Here is a 23907-nt window from a genome sequence, read left to right as displayed (position 1 = left end):
ATCCAAGATGGACCATTATCCAGCACCTAAAACCCGTTTCAATAAACATGATTTAATGTACTAGTATAGTACTAATATCTTGTTCAAACATAATGTCTGTGGCTATCGTCTCTTGGAAAATATTCTTCAGAGATATATCGATTTGAATTTTGTACTGAGCTAATTCAAACCATACGTCCAGTCACTGTTTTTAAGATTCAAATTGTGAGGATGTTTTACAAAGTGTTGTCACGTTATAGCTTAGCTTATGTCATATTTGTATCCAAGCCGTTCATATGAACATAAATATGATAAAATGGGAAAAAAAACAGACACCAAAATACAGTGTAAAATAACGAATATTATCTTTCGAATATGTACAATTTTATTTAACTTCTCAATAAATGTGTTACATGTATAACCAAATCATATACAATAGTGATCTGTATCTTGTAATTCTTTCAAATCATATTACAAGACAAAGATCCTTTTTCAAACCAATATCTTTTAGGGACAAGAACACATAGATGGCACCAAATCAAATTTCACTGTTCTTCAGCTGATATATATTACTAATAAGGTTACTATGTCCTTAATAAGCAATCAATAATTAAACATACGTATTGTAAACAACTTGTAATTGTTTGTGCTGGATACACATTTATTCCTGTATACGCAATTTTGTATCACATTCGTGTACATTTAAATAATGTGTTGTAGTTGACACTAAAACATGAACACCAAGCGAACGACTTGTTTATTGTTCTTATTTTATATTTGTGTTGATTTATATATACAAATATATATTTAAGAACGAGAAATTAAAAACTGTATATACTTAGCATACATATTCAGAACCAGAACATTAATGCGAAATAAGTTGGTATAACCTCGAAATATGTAAGAATGTGATTAGTTGTGATGCTCACGCTGTATTTTAATAGTCTGATGCCAAGTAGATTGAAATACAGTATGTAAGAATGTGATTAGTTGTGATGCTCACGCTGTATTTTAATAGTTCTGATGCCAAGTAGATTTATTAACTTTGTCTGGCCAAGCATGGATTGAGAATGTAAAATTCCTGATAAATACATCAAATAGTGAGATGAACAGAGTGGCAGGGTGGGAACTACAATTTACATTTGTATTGGTTGTAATAGCCATATCCACCACTGTAGTAGTAATTAAACATTCCAATTTTAGAGAAATTAACATTCAGTGCAATTCAAGAATTTTTGCTGTTTCTGTTTATGTGTCTTTCCATTATGTAGGTATGGTGTAATATAATACCTGAAATGTAAGTAATAGTTACTTGTTTACATGATACAATTAGAATAAATATACTTATCTTAGTAAAGTTTAGTAAAAACTGACTTGACCCATGTGCCCCCATTCGAGTTTGTTACGTGTCTAGCAAGCGAGAAGCAAGGCACTTCGCAAGGTCAGCCACGTCTCTATTGGTTACGTTATAAATTGTATCTTTTTTTTTCTTCTTCTTACACACCAAGTCTTAAACTTCAGTCTGTTGGAAGTCCCTAGGGGGTGCGGCAAGTAAAGCTTCAGCCACTTCTTTTCTGTATCCTGTTTGTAAATCAAGGTAATCTCCACTGGATTGAGAACACTGAGAGTCTTGAGTTTTTTCAAAGTCCGTGAGAAGAGGCGTACACTTTTCCAAATTTTGTACCACATTCTCATCCTGATGCTCCTGAAATATAAAAATAGAAAGAAAAATTTTAGCCAATAATTAATTAACAGTATAATTAGGGGATGTGAAGCGTACTTTCTTACATTATGGTCAAACTAAATAAAAATGGATTGAAACAAGTTAGAGACCAATTAAAGGTATTTTCTAATTACATTAAAATTAATGTATGATGAAAACTTATGTATATTATTTGTAATTTAACGTTACTTGTACAGGGGATTAATCGCACTTCATAAGAGCGAATTGCATATGTATTGCAGTGTGTTGTCTTTGCAAATGCAAGTAGTGACGCCACGGGCAACGTGTTTAGTATCTGTGTATTTTGTTCGTGGCGTATTCGACATTACTTATGGCTGGAAGACGACGTTACAACCCTTTCTCAAGAAGGATATTCATGTAGGGAGAAAGTTAAATGATGTAGAGCCAATGTACGCAACGTTTTGAAGAAGGAAGGAAGTCTTCAAAGTTTTCTATGGAAGCGGAAGCTTGCACATCACACCGTTTATGACAACAACTATCTCCAAACCCATGTCCCAAGATAACGTGGAGCAATGATCACACCCGCCCAGGGGCCATTGCGATAGTTTGACGTATCTCTTGGCACTGCTAACAAAATAATAAGCACGGATTTGAAGTTGACAAAGGATCACAATCTTCCTGTCTCATCTTGAAATCAACAACTGTTTTATGAGAAAGATCATAAAGGGATCTAGAGCCGTCGCAGCTCCCTTCGACTACATATCTATCAAATCCCCATTGCAGCTCCAATGGAATATTCTGCTTTGGGGCAGCATACAGTTAGTCTTGGAAGCCAACGCCCCATGGAGGGTTTATGGAAAGTTTTTTTTTTTAAAAGTGCTCATCCAGTACGTTGCAGAACCTTTTGCAATAAAAACTTTGGCAATTAGGGTGAGCACGACTGATTTTGACAGAAAGAGTTCTTGATTTTGAAGGAAGTTGTTTTTATAAATGAAGCAAAGGATTTTAATATTGTTCTTAATAAGTGCAATTAACACTCAGTGTTAAATTTCAAAAGAAGACATTCATGATACTTGATTCGTTAATAAAGCTCCCCAGTGGCATAGCGGTATGTCTGCGGACTTACAACGCTAGAAACCGGGTTTCGATAGCCGTGGTGGGCAGAGTACAGATAGCCTATTGTGTATCTTTGTGCTTAATTCCAAACAAACAAACACAAAATTTCATTTTTTTTAGTAACAGTCTTATTTGATGGGATCTAATATAAAAGTAAAATAATTGCATATATTGTGTCAAGCTTAGAGTATAAGAAAGAAATATACAGTAATTTGAACTTTATGGTTCTTCGAATTTGTTTCTTTTCGCTACTTCTTTAGAGAACCTGTCACTTTGTAAAACTATGCGATTTTTAGGAAACACGGGCACAAAATATGCTCCGTTTTAGTGATGAGGTAACTGTAAAATTTACAGATTAGCTTTGAAATTTTATTTACAAAAGATGTTGAAATTTCAACTGTTGAAAAATCTCCACAGATAAAACGTTTCTAGTATTTTATCCACCATTTTTTCATAAAACTAAACAAAAATTCATTCACTAATATAACCTAAGAACTTGAAGAGTTCAATATATATTCTACTTCAATCAAACTTTGAAAGCAAAAAAGGTGTTTAGGTTTTTATTAGAGTAGGTTTCTTTTTTTTATTTGGATCCATTCATAAAATTTTTGTTTTGTAAGAAAAAAAAAAGATTATCCACAGCATTTTAAACCTATTATAGAGTGTTTGATTCTATGCATATTTGAAACCTATAATAAAAATATTTCTGCATACTGTATAAATTATTATCTCGTGCAAGTGGATTTTATGATTCTAAAAATAACTGGAAACTTAGTAGGTTATCACGTGAAAGTGGGCGTAATTATTTTAAACACTACAGGAAGGTATGTGGTCACTACATACTGAATTATGTAACATCACGTGCAAATCAGTGCTATGATTCTAGAAATGATTAATATATAATTGAAAGCAACATAACTAAACGTCACCATCTTGATGGAAACCCAGACTTCCATTACAGTGCTCTTGCTTCCTTCATCTAATAAGTTTATTTAAAATATGCTTCATTATTATACGAACAAATCACGTAAAAAAGTCGAAAGTTAAGTACGTAGATTTCCTATTCCAAATAATTTATCTTTAATATATTTCAAAAAATTCTGTCTTCTTTACAAATAACACAATCCAGCGAATTTAAACTTCATAAAAATTGTTTTGGTTTTAATAACGGATTTTCCATAATTCAGGTACGGAGATTTCGGAAATATTATTCTTTTTTTTATCACGTAAAGATTTTTTTACAAATCCGGAAGAAAAAACTCTTTTTGTCGACTGCTTGTATCATGTTGATAAATGTCACATTCAGTTTTGTATAATGCTTTTTGAAATATGGTAGTAAACCTGATTCCAGTTCTATTTTCACACTTTGTTTTTGCTGAATCTATAGCAAAGCGATTTTAACAAAGAAACAAAATAAAAATATTTTTTTCTTCCTCCATACAGATAACTGTGAGACATGCACAAGAAAGACTATACCAAATAAAATACGCTTAGTATTTTGAATGGACTACATACCACTTACTGATTAGCATTTTCCAGTAATATGGTGTTATAAACTAATAATGACAATCAGCTACATAGAGAGAAATACTAACAAGGAAGTACTGAAACGTGCAAACACGAAACGATAACTGGGTATATATATACAGAACAGAAATTGTGGAACTTTGGACAAGTAATTAGATCTCACGAAGGATGACAGAGATTATGATTGATAAAATCGAAAGAACAAGAGCGAGAGGAAGGCTTATTGAGAGTAGAAAATATATTGGAGATGAGAAGCTTGAGTTAGGAACGTTTGTGCAGGCAGAGAGAAACAGAAGTGAATGTAGAGCCATAGTCATTGACCATTGCAACTGGGTAGGACACCATGACTGATTGAATGATACTTTTCTATAATTGGGTAGGACACCATGACTGATTGAATGATACTTTTCTATAATTGGGTAGGACATCATGACTGATTGAATGATACTTTTCTATAATTGGGTAGGACACCATGACTGATTGAATGATACTTTTCTATAATTGGGTAGGACATCATGACTGATTGAATGATACTTTTCTATAATTTGGTAGGAGACCATGACTGATTGGATGATACTTTTCCATAATTGGGTAGGACACCATGACTTATTGAATGATGCTTTTCTATAATTGGGTAGGACACCATGACTTATTGAATGATGCTTTTCTATAATTGGGTAAGACACTGTGAATGATTGTGTGATACTTTTATACAAACCTATTTTTCTGTTTTGCATGTACCAAAACCAAATGTATACGAAATATTGTTTCACGACCGCTTATTTTTGTAAATAAACACATACACGCTATTAATTACAGTTTCGAATAAGGAAGTTTCAACCGTGAACATATAACTAGATTTCTTTTATCACTGTGACACATACACCAGAAAGGCTGAACCAAATGGTTGATATTCGAATATTTTGTTATAATTTATTGGATTCATAATAGTTTGATAAAATAGTCTGCCGACATTCTAAAGAAATGGACAGAGGAGAATGAGCGTCACATTTAAGCCAAAGGAAATAAAATACAAATGACTAATTAATTTTTGTCTTAAAAAGCTATTTCATGTTTAGAGAGTTACTGTTTACGCTTAACTTGTAACTGTTATCAGTCATTTGTATGAAATTTCGTCCAGACATTTTGTTTTTTTTTGTTTATAGTAAAGCACAAAACGAGACAATGGGCTATTTGAGCTGTGCCCATCACGGATATTAAAACCAGTCTTTTAGCGACATAAGCCTTCAGACCTGCTGCTGTGCCACTGGGTGGGTGGGGGGGGGGGGCTCGTTCGGAAATATAACAAAACTTTAGCTTTAAGGACCTCAAAAATGTCAGAAAGTTACAGTTATAAAATGAAAATTAGTAGTTGTAGTGTTATTTAAAATTAGCGCAATAATTAATGATTGTGCAAACAGTGATTATATATATAGTAGGTCTACTGAGTTGTATCGCCTAACCTTTTAGGTGTCCTCTACATCCGTATTCGACATTGACGTATATATATGCATTAAACGCTTCTCAGTGGGGTCGTTCACTCTTAGATTACACAAATATAAAATAACAAATTTAAATTAAAGTATTTTTTTTATCTATTCATGTCATTGCACATGAAATAAGAAAATGTTATTTTCTTTCATAAATAAAGGGAATCATTAGTACGCAAGATACATTCTCTAGCCACATTTGAAGTTAAGGAAAGATATAAACATAAAGAAAGGTTGAACTCAACCGTGACTGTCAACAAGAAAATCGCTGTGGAGTTGACAGTGAATGATAAGAGTATGAGCTACCAACTAAAACCATAGTGGTGAGTTACACCTGATGTATTGGAACGTAGAATAGAAAACATAAAACAACAACGCACTTTCCCAAGACTGTCAACTTAGAAATAAGAATGAGTATAGAGCTCAGACGTTATCGAAGATGAAGAAACATTAGATGTAAAAACGTGAGTAAGTACAAAGGGAGAAAGTTTTACAGTAGAACGCAGGTGACCATATACCAAGAATTAACTTTAAAAAGACGATAACAGCGTCATAAAATAAAGTAAAAACGAACTTGAAAACAGATATACTAAAAAAAATCAGGATGAATGTATAAAGCTGTTGGACAAAAAGACTACCTGAAAAGCATTAGAAAGAAGTAAATTTCTTAGAGACAAAACGACTTTGTAGGAAAAAAAAACAATCTGAATAAACATAAATCTATTCTGTTGACAATGATGAAAAAAGTTAAGAAGCCTTTTAAACCATTCTGTACAACTTATGTCACAAGTAATCAATAATAATGAGAATAACCACCAGACAATGTGTTACTTTACAAGAGTTGGTTTTTGTTGGTTTGTTTTACAGCAAAGCCACATTGAACTATCTGCTGTGGCCACTGCGGAGAATCGAACCTCGGATGCTAGGATTGTAAGTCTGTAAACTTATAGCTCTCCCACTACTTTACAAGAGAAAAAAAATGTTTTCAAGAGATTCCATTTGTATGGTGCTTCAATTTTCTTAGCAACAATGTTGCAAACATCGGTATATCAATCAAAGAACCTGGAAACTCTCAGACAGATACCATATAGTTAGGCGAATGATGAGACAAGACCAGGGAAATCAAGGTCAACAAGGAGCTATGAGAGTAAAAGTTTTTACCATTAGACGTTCACATGGCGAAATAATTTCAGAATAAGCCAAGTAGCAGAATATCCGTGGATGCATATATTTGATTAATCGTAACTCGAAGTTCCCTATTTCGTGTGGCTGAATTGCAAATCAATTACTAACATATGTACAGCTTGTAATGTTGTATTTCAGAAAAAGAACAACAAACAGCAACAACAAAAAAATACCCATCAGTAATCGGACCTGGCGTTTACCTAGACGGTTTCGAAACTTTCGAGGCTTCGGTACAAGTCGGGGTAAAAAAGAAAAAAACCTATATTAACATTGTGACACTTAATGAAAATGTACTGTATAAATACAAATAGAATAGGTGGAAAGGGGAAACATGTCTATTATTAAACAATATTATTTTTCTTAAGGGTAGATAGATAAAATTAAGGAACGATCTACAATGTTGGAAAAATAAAATGCATCTTAGTAAGAGAAGTATCTGCTTACGTAGAAAATTACAAAGCAGTAGAGATACATTATATACCAGATTTAACTATTATAAGTAAGCCTCAGTCGTGAAAAAAAATAAATATGGGTGCTCACCCCCACGATCTTCAATATTTACAACTAGCGGCATATAATAAAATACGGCCTAATCCTTAATTATTCCCATGATTTTCCTGAGCCAAGAGAGAGAGATCTATGTAAAATAATAACCTCGGTTCATCACAAAAATTTGTGTTCCGTATCTAGGTAAGGGACGACAGCGAAAGAACTGAGTATTGATAGATTAACACGATCTTTTAACCCGATTCAGTGTTATCAGATGTACGGCTAAACTCTGGCCATCACAAGTCACCTAGTGCTCATGTAATTCAAATGACAGATAAATGAGTTTGTATAGTATAAAAGCAAGATTCCAAACTTCGTGTGCCAAACCAGTCAAAATAACTGAATTAACAGACACAACATTACAAACCTCACGACGTAATGTGTAGATTAATGTAACAATAAATTATAATGATTATTTTGACAAAGATTTAGTTTCTGATACAACAGACAAAAAAATATGCACAAAAAAAAACACACGAAAAAGCAAACAAACAGAGGAGGTAATAATTGAGACAACGGTATTTCGGAATGAAACACCATTTAAATGGGCAAGCAAAGTAACAATTTCTGTTACGTAAAATGACAAAGATTTAACTATAATTTTACGCAAGGAAACAAATATCATGGTTTAATATTAATTCTTTACTATAGAAGAAGCAAGAAATAAAAATCAATTAGCGCTTAAAATAGCAGCTTCAGCAACTAGGATGCGTTTTGTGAGAATACTAAGGATATTAACATAAATAATAGTACCTGGGATAACTAAACTATGTAAATAGGATATAAATAATAGTACCTGGGATAACTAAACTATGTAAATAGAATATAAATAATAGTACCTGGGATAACTAAACTATGTAAATAGGATATAGATAATAGTACCTGGGATAACTAAACTATGTAAATAAGATATAAATAATAGTACCTGGGATAACTAAACTATGTAAATAGGATATAAATAATAGTACCTGGGATAACTAAACTATATAAATAGGATATGTGAGAAAATATCCAAATATGTTGCATATTTAAAACTGTGGCAGTTTTCTATTCTATTACCATGAAATATTAAATAATTGAATTCTTATTACTTTGTATATCATGATTCAACAATCTGGATACATAATATAAAAGTACAAACAAACTTCATCTGACAAAAGTGGATTTTATGGTTTTTGTTGATCGTTATCATTATTTACTTTATAGACCAACGGTTTGTTTGTTTACCTTTAAGAACAATGCAGATAAGCAGTTCTAAGACGTAAAAAATCTAATACAAAAAGTTGGAAAATATTCACTATATTTAAACTCGCCGGGGTTTTAAAATAATAATCAATGATATATTGACAATATTATTATATTACAATAAGATTTTCTGCTTGGATCTGTATTGATCAATGTTCGTTTCACGTTATGTGTGTAAGTTTATTTGTTTATCTGTATTGATCAATGTTCGTTTCACGTTATGCGTGTAAGTTTATTTGTTTATCTGTATTGATCAATGTTCGTTTCACCTTATGTGTGTAAGTTTATTTGTTTATCTGTATTGATCAATGTTCGTTTCACCTTATGTGTGTAAGTTTATTTGTTTATCTGTATTGGTCAATGTTCGTTTCACGTTATGTGTGTAAGTTTATTTGTTTATCTGTATTGATCAATGTTCGTTTCACCTTATGTGTGTAAGTTTATTTGTTTATCTGTATTGATCAATGTTCGTTTCACCTTATGTGTGTATTTATTTGATTTTTATGAATAAAAAAATCATCTATATCACAAAAAACATGGAAAGTTTTCTAACGGCTTATAGTGATCAATCAGAGTGAATAGAATAAAAGCTTTTTAATACGGTTTGAAATATTTGTAACAACTTGTGTTCGAACTTTTTACTGAAATAATATTTGGTTTAAAACGTTTAACTTTAATAATATCAAATTCTCAAATTACGTTCAAGAATAATAACAGTAGAAATGAAAAACTAAGGAACTAGATAACACCGTAGCTTATTTTAGCCTAGTTAAACATATAACTTAACCATATCATGGGTTCAAAAACGGATTAAACAGTAATGATATGAAACAGTTGATTATCCACGATGTTGTTTACTTTTGGCAAATATAAAATGAGGTCAGTTATGTTACATCTCTAAATACATAGCAATTTGCTTTATTGTTATATCTACTTACCCAATAAAGCAAGTAAAAATCAGATTTTACTTTTAATGCAGTAATAACTCTTTCGATCATAGTCATGTTAATTGACCTGTTCTATTATTGCAAGGTTAATAATTTTAGTTCCTAATTAAGATAATTTTCTTCTTCAATGTATCGTATTCAAGAGGAAGAGTGAGGTATAACGATTTATATAAATAATAAGTTATATATATTGAAATAACGGAACACAATTTCAAGAACGCGTAAAAAAATTACTATTGTATAACCTGCTACTGTCAAGGCATATAAATGATAGCTGGTTCCTCTATCAATGCAAAAATGCTCAAACTATACTTCCAATACATCAAAATGTTCTCCACGAATGCAAGATGTTTAACAAAACATTTTACAAAGACGTGTATGTCGAATTTTTAGTTACTGTTTAGTCGATCTCCCCCATAGGAACAACGTGACAGTCTAGTGAAAGATGGGTCCGCTCAGGAAATATTATTTCGATAGCAAGGCTGGCAACTGTTTTATTGCGTGTTTTACAACAGATTTTGAAAGTAAACGTACATAAACGTTATTTTAAAAATTTCACGGTAATCTGAAATCGAAAAGATTTTTGAATCAATGAAAATTTTGAATAATACAACAGTCTCATTGTAGCCTAATATATATATATATATATATATTAGTGTACGCCATTTTAAATCTACGATAACCACATTTATGATGTAATATATAATGATAAACACAGACAAAAATACTTGCAATTGGGCACATAATTTTTCGAAAGATATATTATAGAAATGTTTAAATAAATGTGCAGAAAAAGGAACAAAAGGTTAAAACGTTACAGGGAAATAAAAGTTACAACCAAATATGTTCGCCCTTTCAACCGTGGGGGCGTTATAATGTGATGGTCAGTCCCACTATTCGTTGGTAAAAGAGTTGGCGGTGGGTGGTGATGACTAGCTGCCTTCCCTCTAGTCTTACACAGCTAAATTAGGGACGGCTAGCGCATATAGCCCTCGTGTAGCTTTGCGCGAAATTCAAACAAACAAATTTACAAATGAAAATGTGAAATCACAAAAATATGAAACTCGAAGGAACAAAGTATTTAAAAGAGTGGAAAAAGTTTATATTCAAGTTTAACTACTATATTCAAAGTAGCTTGTGATTCATTAAATGTTAACGTATGTGCTAAATGAACCTACTTTTATTACAGCGAGAACTCGTCTTCTACGATTGAATACCTGAATCTAATGTTTTGGTATTAGAATGCAGACATTCGCAATGTACGTCGTTTGAAAAGTCGTAAACTAGTTTTTAAAAATATTAATAGGCAGATATGCATAATTTATATACTTCAAATGTTCAAATATAAATGTTATTGCGGTTTTGAGAACAAATCTGTGATTATGTTTTATACTATATTCTTTTAATATGAAGTAAAAATGTTCATTGCAGCTTCTACTATTAAGTCTACTTCTGTCTGATTATCTTATATGTAACAGTTATGTTACCAGCTTAACTTATTATATGTGCTTATTTATTAGGTAGATCAAATTAATTTTTCTACTGTTTCGAATAATTAAATCTTGTTTTCTTATATTTTTTAAAAATCACACAATTCACTGTTTTCGTTCAGTAAAACAAATTTTGCTAACATTATAGAATCTATTTGATGTAATTCGAACAAACATTTAAAATTTTGGATAAAAAAGTAAGTAAAACTAAATGATATAATTATTACAAAATATATAATTACTTTATATTTGTATGAAAGGAGTACTATAATATTTTGTTATAAGGATAATTTAAAGACGAAAACGTACACAGGGATATTTCTTAACGAAAATAGAAAGTGTTAAAAGTAATGTCTAAATTGCAAATAATCGTTATGAAATGTAAATGAAATGTATTGTTTAAAGTTTTTATTGTTATCATTTGTATCGTTAAAACAATAGCTATTTGTTTTACTTACCACCGGTTTTACGTGCTTTGTGGAAGAGGCTTGTGAAGCATATCGCCCAGGAGAAGTTTCTGGATATAAATGTATTTCTGTGAAACTAGATGACGCTGCTTCTCCTACAGCGCTCTCGACGTACTTCATTTCTGCTAAATCAAATAATTAAACCCATAGTTTAGCTTTATGTCAATGTATTTATGCTTTTGTGAAGTTAAAATAATTAAATTATTAAGTAAACTTTATTAAAGTTGTTTAATTTCTACGTACGCCTGATAATTTTAATTTTGTTTAATATTAGAAATTATGATAACATATGATAAAATAGTAATATGTACTGTAGGAAACTTTAAAAAATAACGTAATATATTGTTGAAAAACATGGACAATTTAATGTGACATGAATATGGTTAAAAAAAAAGACACTCTGTGATAAGATCTTCCTAACAATGAAAAATCTTCAGCGTTTTTTGACTTAAAGCCTTATATATGTTTAAACTCCCTCTATATGTTAAACTGAGAACTATTTAATGTGGTTTTTATATTTATTAATAAAATAATTTTCATAAAATAACCTCTTATTTTTCACAAGAATACCAAAATATTTGCTTTAAGTTAATAATAATAAATAGTTAAAATAATTTAAACATTTTAAATTCTTTTCATTATATATATAGAGAGAGGTTGAGTAAGCTGTATTAAAATGAACTGGAGCCTCACCACGTCATAACAGTCTACATTGTTAAGTCTGGCCACGTTCTGTCTGACGATCGTGTGTTTTCAAAATAGCCCTTCAGGTTAGTTTTGATTGTAAAGGGCTCCGTTGTAAGGCTGTCTTATCTAAAACACACCACATCTCTGTGAATGCTTTCCATAATCCACCTAGTGTCTGAGGAGACAGTTTCCTATCGCCCGTTTTTACAGTACTATCTCACAGAAATCCACAGAAGACTTTACCAGTATGCCATGGGCATCATTAAACAAGCGACACAAGTCACCTGAGCAAAAGTTGCTTCCACGTAGTATTCTCTCAACCGGTGCACACCTGAAACAGCTGGAGGATGATACGGTATTTATGCTATTCCATAAAATCCCTACCAGTCAATTCACTGGTTGTACTCCTATCATTTCTGTGTAATCTGACTCTTGACACTGGGAACCGTAGTCCTCTCATCCTAAATGGCATATGAAAAGCATCAGGGACGAGTGGTGTTTTTTTGGACATAACAGCTTTTCGACGGAGCCTTTTGCATTATAAACTATGCTACATTGTCATGATTCATGCTCGTCAGAAAGACGAAAATTACTGAAACGATATGATAAACAAATCAAAATTAGGGAATAACGTTTTTTTCCCTAACGTCTAACAGGTACAGACTAGAATTAGGTAATTGTTTTCCTAACGTCTAACAGGCACAGACTAGAATTAGGTAATAATTGTTTTCCTAACGTCTAACAGGTACAGACAAGAATTAGGTAAAAATTGTTTTCCTAACGTCTAACAGGTACAGACTAGAATTACGTAAGAATTGTTTTCCTAACGTCTAACAGGTACAGACTAGAATTAGGTAAAAATTGTTTTCCTAACGTCTAACAGGTACATACTAGAATTAGGTAATAATTGTTTTCCTAACGTCTAATAGGTACAGACTAGAATTAGGTAAAAATTGTTTTCCTAACGTCTAACAGGTACAGACTAGAATTAGTTAAAAATTGTTTTCCTAACGTCTAACAGGTACAGACTAGAATTAGTTAAAAATTGTTTTCCTAACGTCTAACAGATACAGGCTTGAATTAGGTAACACTTTTTTCTAACAGATACAGGCTAGAATTAGGTAACACTTTACTTTTTCCAATGTCTAACAGGTATAGACTAGAATTAGGTAACAATTTTTTTCTAACGTCTAACAGATACAGGCTAGAATTAGGTAACACTTTAATTTTCCTAACGTCTAACAGGTACAGGCTAGAATTAGGTAACAATTTTTTCTAATGTCTAACAGATACAGACTAGAATTAGGTAATAATTTATTTTCCTAATGTCTAACATGTACAGGCTAGAATTAGGTAACAATTTTTTCCTAATGTTTAACAGGTACAGGCTAGAATTAGGTAAAAAAAAATTTCTAACAGATACAGGCTAGAATTAGGTAACAATTTTTTCCTAATGTTTAACAGGTACAGGCTAGAATTAGGTAAAAAAAAATTTCTAACAGATACAGGCTAGAATTAGGTAACACTTTAATTTTTCTAATGTCTAACAGATACAGGCTAGAATTAGGTAACACTTTACTTTTTCCAATGTCTAACAGGTATAGACTAGAATTAGGTAACAATTTTTTTCTAACGTCTAACAGATACAGGCTAGAATTAGGTAACACTTTAATTTTCCTAACGTCTAACAGGTACAGGCTAGAATTAGGTAACAATTTTTTTTAATGTCTAACAGGTACAGGCTAGAATTAGGTAATAATTTATTTTCCTAATGTCTAACATGTACTGGCTAGAATTAGGTAACAATTTTTTCCTAATGTTTAACAGGTACAGGCTAGAATTAGGTAACACTTTATTTTCCTAATGTCTAACAGGTACAGGCTAGAATTAGGTAACAATTTTTCCTAATGTCTAACATGTACATGCTAGATTTTATTTTATGAAGCAGAGTGGTGCTTAACCAAGTTCATTGTATTTGTTCCAAATATCCAATACAAAAATGTAAAATACTTAATTGAGGACGCCATGGAGCGTGAAATGGATAATTAAAACTTGGAAATGCTAATATGCACAGTAAGTGAAACGCATTTAGAACTGAGAACTAAAATATTTTTAATATAACGTTCCATTCTGACAATCAAGATAAGAAGTATAAAATGGTTTTACGGAGTCAAAACAAATCAAAAATGTACTTTAAAAAGCGAAAACAAGTAAAAGGTATAAAAATAATTTGTATTTCCACGCGAGGTTTCAGGCCAAACACCCTTCAATGCTTAATTTCAACTAATGTGGAAGGTTTGACTTCACATATCGAAAATGTAATACAATTATTCATCTGTAAAAGAACAGTGTGGCATGTAAGTATAATACTTAGTACTATAAACTGCTCGTTGGAATGCCCCGAGAAACTACTACGGATAAGTTACTTCAAGCAAGCTATACCACCAACGCAATGTTTATTATCTGGGTGAATTTGGAACACAATAAACCATGTATACATTCTTTTGAGGACGGATTTAAAATGTTCAACCCTTCAAATTGTGGTTTTAATGGCAGCTAAATTTAATTTCATAATTTACCGTGCAACCGATACTTTCATGTTGAAGATTGTATACCAATATGTAAACTAACAAGTGTTTTAATTAAATACTTTTTTTATCTGCTAGTGTAAGATATTGTAGTCCTTTGTCACAGTTCACATTAGTCAGATTCATATATCTTTCAAGTGAAAAAAGAACAAACAAATGCTATTATGAAACTTGTAGTCTCTTTTATGTAGCCAACATTGGAAACACGTGCGCTTCAATGTGCCAGCAATGTAAAATAAACAGCAATTAAATGAAAAAAAACAAAAAACAAACGATAAAGGAAATATAATAGTTAGCAGGAATTTGGAAGTCCTGTTTATCCGACTAGCAAGATCAGAAAAATAAAACAAAACTATGTAAAGCAATCGAGATATTCATTCGATATATGTTTGATTAATACTGATAATATAAAGAACTGGCTTGACAGCGGAATATGTCTAGCCTACGTTCATAAGTTCTGCCTTTGATTATCGTTAGCCTACCTGGAATAACATCTGGGCATTTTTCTTCACATGTTGTGCCTCTAGATAAATCTTCACTGACAAAAACTTCTTTTTCTAACGGCTCAGAATATTTCCTGCGAATCAGAAATTATAATCTCTTGTGATTTAAATAAAACAACAGTAGTTAAAATCAAGAACACATGATATGGCTAAATGAAATATATATGTCTATCTAATTATCTAGAAAAGAACAATAAGAATAAATATATATATACTTACAGATCTTGCCCACCTGGTTTTCTGCTACCTGCAAAAGATACAATTATTTTAAATACCAGCCTTTCCTTAATTTTTGTTTCTGTCATACATATGTAATATGCAAGTCTGTAACATTTTAAGAATAACTTAAAATTCACAAGTTTATAATCTGGAAATTAAAGGTTTAATGTGAATATTTGCTGTATAGACATTACATTCTTATCCGGAGTATTAGTTGGTATTGCCGAAAAAAGTTTAAAATATTGTGAAAGATCTTGAGAATATTGAATAGTGATAACAATTATCATGGAATTAAGCTTTTTAAACACCTTATTAATAAATGTATCTAGGTATATATAACATTACTTCAAAACGTTTTCCACTTAGCTGAACTTCCTAATTTGTTTCCACAAGGTGCAATCTGCTTTATAATAAAGATAGTTACATCTGTATATCGACACAAGTTAGGAATTGGATGGTATAAGCTATGTTTATTATTGATATACCAGCTGATACAGTTTAAAGGTATGTATTGTATGTGTTATTGCAGAGAGTGACATCTATACATCTTCTCAGAAGATGTCTTCATAACGAAGATGTTATTATGTGTCTGGCACACCAGCCCTCCTATTTACTTCAAAATATTTGGCAGGGATTTTTTGGTGATTTACTGCTCCAATATCAGAATTCCTGTCACCACCACTTGAAAGTTATATAGTAAGAAACTGGAGAAGGAACTAAGGTAAAAAAATCCACACCTCCAGATTTCTTCCCGAACTTTTGCTAGAATTTCTGCTGATTTACTGCCCGAGTTTCAAATTTCCTGCTGTTGCTTTTCAGAGGAAATTAGTGAAGCGTCCGTGGACAACCTATCTTGACGGGATCGCCTCAACTCACTTTCGTACGTATTCACATATCTGTGTCAGGATTTCATGAGTCTTTCTGTGAACGTTTAGAACTGTTACTGTTCAGGATATTATAGTATTTTGGCACTTGTGTATAAAGATAAAATCATAAATAATATTCAAGGTTAAACTGGTACACAATTAAAAATATTTTATTTAGGCCTATCTATCCTCAGGCTAACGTTGTAACGTCGAAACATGTAGAGTCATCAACTTTTTGAAGGCCATAGACAGGTCTTAATTTTAATTGTGTACCAGTTTAACGTTGAATATTGTTTATGATTTTGTTCGGGAGATGTTAGGTAAATAACCATCATCTCAGTTTATACTTAAACAACAATATGTATATATATATATTTACTAAACCAACCCATCTCACATCCTCACCCTCAGTGGCACAGCGGACTTACAACGCTAGAATCCGGTTTTCGATACCCGTAGTGGGCAGAGCACAGATAGCCCATTGTGTAGATTTGTGCTTAACTACAAACAAATCAAAAAGTCTCAAAATACCCACTAGTTTTTTCACTCATTTGATTGGCGAACAAAGTTTTAAACTCAACCATCAAATTAAAAAAATCATGAAAACCCATAAATTAAGCTATTTTGAGTATTTACGTCAACATCTAAAATTTAAAAAAATATTTTGAACACCAAAGACACTATACTCACTCCTATGCACTCGTGCGTCGTATATGAATGCACTTGTGGTAGCTGTAAAGCTACCTATATTGGTAAAACTACACGTCACCTACAAATACGTGCACACGAACACATGGGAATTTCAAGAAGAAACTGATATAAGCTAACTAATCCAGTCTTGTATCTGATTGCACGAGAGAATAACAACCACCCCATACTTCTAGAAACATTTAAAATTCTCGATTCCAGAACCACAGATTACAAACTATTTATAAAGAAAGAAGTACTCTCCATTTTCAATGATTACCCAACACTAACTAATAACATCAACTCCTCCCTGTTGTCATCAACTCCGAATTCTCATTTATAACAGATTACAAACTATTTATAAAGAAAGAAGTACTCTCCATTTTCAATGATTACCCAACACTAACTAATAACATCAACTCCTCCCTGTTGTCATCAACTCCGAATTCTCATTTTTTTATTTGATATTTATTATTATTTTAAAGATAATATGTTTATACTGATATTTAAGCCTTTCTCTATAATAGTTTCTCTGAACAATGTTATTTATTAAACATGTGTAGCACATGTATTGAAGAAATACGTAACTCAGGCGAAGTAAAGCATGATTTATCCATAAAATAAACATTGAAAGACGCTATGTTCAGTATACTTTGTTCTATAATTTTAGGCTATTAGATATTCCAATTAACTTTAATTGCATTCTTCTGTTTTTCTTTGGTGATAAGGAAAGCGTGAAAACGGATAAAACGATTCAGGTGATTTTTTTAATTCTTTTATTTCAAGCTAGCGTGAAGAATCGTTTTACTATGACTGTAATATCATCCTTAGTTCACTTAATATTGTTCTTTTTCGTTCTGACAACAATAGTTTTCTTTCACTTTTCTGTTGGCATATAACAGGACATTGGCAAGTAACCATTTAACATAAAGCAATAAACACGTACATAATACTAAATACCTAATAAGTTATTATTAAAAACCTAATTATAGAATCACCCAAAAATGCATCACTTGCTTTTACAATTTCATTGTGATCAGTTGCCTCTGTTGTGTGCAGGAGTAAAAATTGATATTTTTACATAAATAAGTAAATATTTTCTTCTGCAAATATTTTATTTTGTATTAAATATTTTGTTAAGATAATTTAAGTTACATAGTATTTAAAGTGCATTCTTTCGGCTATCTAATGGTATATAAATTTGTTTGATAACTATGATTGGAACGACACATATAAGTCTTTTCAAGCAAAATGGTGGTTTAGGGCACGTTGAAACATTTTACTTGAGGCAGATTAAACATGTGTCAACCAGCCCCACATTGAGGACTTTGTATTTTTACACTCTTAAAACGAAGGTAGATATAATACAAAAAATTTAACTTCATATTGATTAATTTTAATTACTGTTTAAATGTTGAAAAAATTACCCCAAATTAATTAAAATTCTTCCATTATTTTCTTGTGATATTTTTTCTAAACTCAGAATTTGTACCTGTATTTCTAGGCATTATGGTGAAAAACAATTAAAGTGTTTTTTTATTACTATTTCCTTTACTTAAATTTACAATAATGGTGTTTTTGATTTAATTTCATCCGCATCAACTTATTCCAGAGCGTGTGTCAACTTGCCCCGTATTCAGACGTAAATGACTTGTTTTCGCTACGCAATAGAGTAAGGTGTTTAGTTTATGTTTATTTTGAAGTTCACAGTTGATTTTTATTTAAAAATAAAAAAGTGAGTAAACCAGACCCGGTTTCCCCAATAAAGTGACTTCATCAGGTGTTGAAATAGCTGTTCCGTCTATCCAATAAAAAATGTAAAATTAGTATATTAGGAGGCCATGGAGCATGAATCGAATAACTTATAACTGGATATGACCATATGCACAATAACTGAAACACGTGTAAAACTGTGCTGGTGTAAGTCAGATTAGCATTTACGATTTGGCGAAAGAGAATGTTGTCGAAAGAGCTTTACATTGCCTTTAAGTATGTAAGGCAGTTTGGTGGTTCCGGTGACAGAAAATGTTTTCAAACAAGCTTAACATTGCATTTAAATGTGAAAGGCAGTTTGGTGTAAATATTGCTTGTGCACACTAAGATATTTTAAAATTTATTTTCTTATGAGAGAGGCTAAGAGTTGGCGGCGAGTGCTGTCTTCTCTCTAGTTTCTCACTTCAAAATAAGCTTTGCACGAAAGCTCTGAAATAAATAAACCTTTCCTGACCCGATGTGTTTAATATATTTTAAGTTCACTCTTAATTTTCTTTCAACTTTTATAATTAACATAAAAAATATCTGAAAAACCTGAAAGGATAATAAAACTATACCTGTTTGGTTATTTTTTTCTAACCTACTTTTACGGTTAAGAATACAACTATTCTAGTTTGATTTATATCAGCATTGCCAATTCAACTTTTTGCAGTAACTCAGTAAGGTTTTTAGTATTATGTACGTGTTTATTGCTTTATGTTAAATGGTTACTTGCCAATGTCCTGTTATATGCCAACAGAAAAGCGAAAGAAAACTATTGTTGTCAGAACGAAAAAGAACAACATTAAGTGAACTAAGGATGATATTACAGTCATAGTAAAACGATTCTTCACGCCAGCTTGAAATAAAAGAATTAAAAAAATCACCTGAATCGTTTTATCCGTTTTCACGCTTTCCTTATCACCAAAGAAAAACAGAAGAATGCAGTTATGAAGAACAACAGGGAGCTAATACTCGAACATTAAACCTAAACTTAAGTCTTCTCATAGCCTACCTGATCACTCCAAGTTTCTTTTATAAAACCCTCTCTGTAGATAGTCTAGAAAGAGTGCACAAAATTACGTTTAGATTAATAACAACCAAAAAAAACGTGTGTAAGAATGATACGTGAAAAGATGGTTTATCGAGTCACGAAAATCTATCTCTTCGTCTTCAAGTTATACATTTTAGACAGGTACATGTAGCTCGCGTTAAAACTTCCAGTATGAACCCATTCCTCCTAGACGTTTTAGTAGTTCATATTTTATCAGAGCAATGCTTTTATGGGATGAAATCAAAGTCGCCAATACCATAAATGTTTTTTTATGTAGCACACTGAAAATCTTATAATACCTGTAAACGGCAACAACAAATACAATATGAAGAAATATATTTTGTTATGTTGGAAAACAAATCCGATATAACCTACTAAAAGGTGTATAACCTCTGAAGTACGGCTATGACGGTGATTCATAATGTTATATAACGACTTTCAGTCTTATTGCTTTTAGGTATGTAAGGCAGTTTTGTGTAAATTTTACACCTTGGCTGTTTTATAATCTATATTTTGATGAGGAAGACTATTGGCCACTTATGTAGTTTCATTATGGTTACTGAAACACAAATAATTAGAAATAAAAGTAGAGGATCCTACATTTTGAGGAGAAATAGAAAAGGAAATATTTAAGTTATTTACGAGACGTTTATGTATATTTAATTATTGCTTATCGTCAGTTATTCTCAACATCTGAAACCTGTCAATATACGCTACATTTGAAACATTAGGTAGCTTTATCGGTTCGCTTATCCTAGTAGATAGAACCCAGACTGGGCGTGGCTTAGTTGTTAAAGTGTTCTAACACGATTCGCTCCCATTGTCGCAAATATACGCTCCACACTTTAGGGCTGTGTATGCGGCATAATAACGACAGTCAATTCCCACAATTTTGTACATAAAAGCAGCTTAAGAATTGACGGCGAGCGCTGCCTTTTTTTTTTTTCTGGTTTATCACTTCAAAATTAGAGCCAGCTATGTATAGATGATCCGCTGTGTAGCTGTGCACGAAAACTTTGAAATAAACGAACCTTTACATAACCAGAACATCAGACATCTACATTACAAAAAGAAAGAACGTCAAGTTTTGATAGTTACATTATTTAAACGACTTTTTTATCTTAATTAATGTAAAATTTGACTTTTGAAAATGGCATTCACATAGAAAGTATAATGTTAAATCACTTATACCAGATATATCTCGAAAGTTCTACTGCTGATTTAGGTTCTGCTGTCGTAATCAACACATATAAATACATGCGCTGTAAGTCAATGCCTCTTAGTGTTATAGTCATACTTTGTCCTTGATGGAAATACATGTGATCCAGTTTGAGATCTAATTTAACACCTCCTGTGACTAATCTTTTTTGTGTGTATTTATTATAAATAGGACCAGGCGTGATTAGCGTATGGAAAGGTCCAACATTTGACATAGCGATATGCTGCTGAACAGGTTCTGCACTTTCAGCTGTGAGCGCCTTATAAACGTGAAAGGCGTGGTTAGTGATTAGCGTATGGAAAGTGACGTTTCTGCCTTTTGATTAAAGTTAGTCATAAAAGTAGACGGCTGATGCTCCTGAACTGTTGCCATCTATCTGGTCTTCAGTTCAAAAATATGGACGGATATTTCTGAACATAAAGATTTACAGCCTGGCCGTTTAGCTCATGTAAAATAGAGACTATAGAAACGCCCGATTGATTTAAAGGGGGGGGGGCAAGTAGTGGTAAAAACTGCAAAAACGCCCATAAAAACCGCAAAACTGAAATTTTTTATGTATCTCTCCGTGGACCCAATAAACTCCCACACTAATTTTTGTGAAGATCTATCCACACCCTGCGAAGTAGTTACGTTGACATACAACTGACAGTACTATTATATTTATATTGTTACGATTGCATATTACCGTACTGTATAATACAGTAAAAACAAAAAATTACAACTCTGCAAAAGTTCTCAAAAGCAACAAGGCTTACAAACGTTAAGACTAATTCTTAGACTTACAAACTTGTCTAGGTTCACAACAAAAGTTAAGACTAATTCTTAGACTTACAAACTTGTCTAGGTTCACAACAAAAGTTAAGACTAATTCTTAGACTTACAAACTTGTCTAGGTTCACAACAAAAGTTAAGGCTAATTCTTAGACTTACAAACTTGTCTTGATTCACAAACTCTTCCGAGTCGATAGAAAAATATATCTCAAATGACCACTCGAACTAAACTAAGCCCAAACACTAAAACTTTTTTAAAACCTCTCTTTCTAACGGAAACTCGAGACCTTTTATATAAATGCCAAATAAACGTTACAGCAGCAAGTGCATATTATATATCACGTGATAAAAAACCGTTAGTTAGATGCACATCATTAATCAGGCGATAAGCCTACAATGCCTTACAACAAAGCTTCACTAAAATATTACAAAAACGATGTTTCATAACAATATAGATTGTAAGAAAGCTGTTTTCTAATCATCAAAATTTATTTCAATAGATGGTATATTTCTGAATTATTTGTATTTGAAATATTAACTGCAGATTGCGAGTCGAGCGCCCTAACCATCTGGTCACACCGGGCCACTGCTAAACAGAGCTTCTAATCTTTGTTCAAATATTCCACTACTGAACTATGAATTTTCTGTTTTACAAGACATTTTAAAACGCAAAGGGTATTCTAAACTTTAACTAGAGGAACACTTGTCCTTTCTTATCGTTCGTTCGTTCGTTTATAGGTAAGCACAAAGCTACACAATAGGATATCTGTGCTCTTCCCATCAAGGGTATTGAAACCCGGTTTCTAGTGTTGTAAGTCAGCTGTACGATTATTTGAATGTTGAAAATACTCACAGTGCCCAAATGTCCTATACATTATATACCTTATCAGATAAATAAGCATTCTCAAAACTGATCTAAACGTGGTTGCATGACCGTAAATCATATAACCTTGATCTAAACGTGGTTGCATGACCGTAAATCATATAACATTGATCTGAACGTGGTTGCATGACCGTTAAAAAGTAAATCATATAACCTTTTACTACCTTAATTAGGACTAATTCAGATTTATAATTCTACTGTAAACATTCTTGTTAATTAGACAAACAGCACCTTTCTATTCTTATCAAAATACTCACATTTCTTTACAGTTAAAAATATTTGAAATAAGTAAAAATGATCTTCTTGCTTCTATATCTTATATGTATTCGTGTACAATACAGTATATATTTTATATGTGTATATGTACAATAGAGTAAATATTTTATATTTGTACATATACATTAGGTTATATTTTATTTGTGTATATGTACAATATAATATATATTTTACATGTGTACGTGTACAATAGGCCCGGCATGGCCAGGTGGTTAAGGCGCTCGACTAGCAATCTGAGGGTCGCGGGTTCGAATCCCCGTCACACCGAACATGCTCGTCCTTTCAGAAAGGGAAGGCTGTCAAGTGGGTTGCATCCTTGACGTAAGAAACAGCTTTAGAAACGATGGCAGAGCAAGATCTGCCATCGTCTCAACGGTTCGCAAGGACTATGAGAAAAGAAAAACATGTACAATAGAGTATATACTCTGTACGTGTATAATGGAGTATATATATTTTATGCGAATATGAACAATAAAACATACATTTTATATGTGTGTGTATAAGAATATATATATTGTTACGTCTCTGGTCGTTTGTTAATTACTCGTAAAAATTCTTTCCGAAGAACTTCAGCGATACAAGTCCTTTCTCAAATAAAACTGGTTTATTTTTTCTCAATTCAACTTTGCAATACACTTAAGTTCCACAGTCACCTTAACTTAAACACACGTTATAATTTACAACGAACGATTCACGCATTTTACTTACTACCGCGCATGACTC

The 23907-nt window shown here is 32.0% G+C and overlaps 1 protein-coding gene across 1 annotated transcript in view; it reads right to left on the bottom strand.

Moving 5' to 3' along the window:
* Positions 1-381: 381 nt before the first annotated feature.
* Positions 382-23907, bottom strand: part of LOC111088294 — a gene marked incomplete at its 5' end in the record, with an annotated part of 45539 nt that continues 22013 nt past the window's right edge. Inside the window, 4 exons of the mRNA XM_022397986.1 lie at positions 382-1684; positions 11671-11804; positions 15437-15531; positions 15677-15704. Of these exons, the coding sequence (XP_022253694.1) occupies positions 1490-1684; positions 11671-11804; positions 15437-15531; positions 15677-15704 (452 nt within the window). The remainder of the gene's footprint in view (positions 1685-11670; positions 11805-15436; positions 15532-15676; positions 15705-23907) is intronic.

This window comes from Limulus polyphemus, unplaced genomic scaffold, assembly GCF_000517525.1.
Source record: "Limulus polyphemus unplaced genomic scaffold, Limulus_polyphemus-2.1.2 Scaffold3497, whole genome shotgun sequence".
NCBI lineage: Eukaryota > Metazoa > Arthropoda > Merostomata > Xiphosura > Limulidae > Limulus > Limulus polyphemus.
The sequence above is the reverse complement of the archived record's forward strand: the minus strand, read 5'-3'. Positions and strand labels throughout refer to the sequence as shown.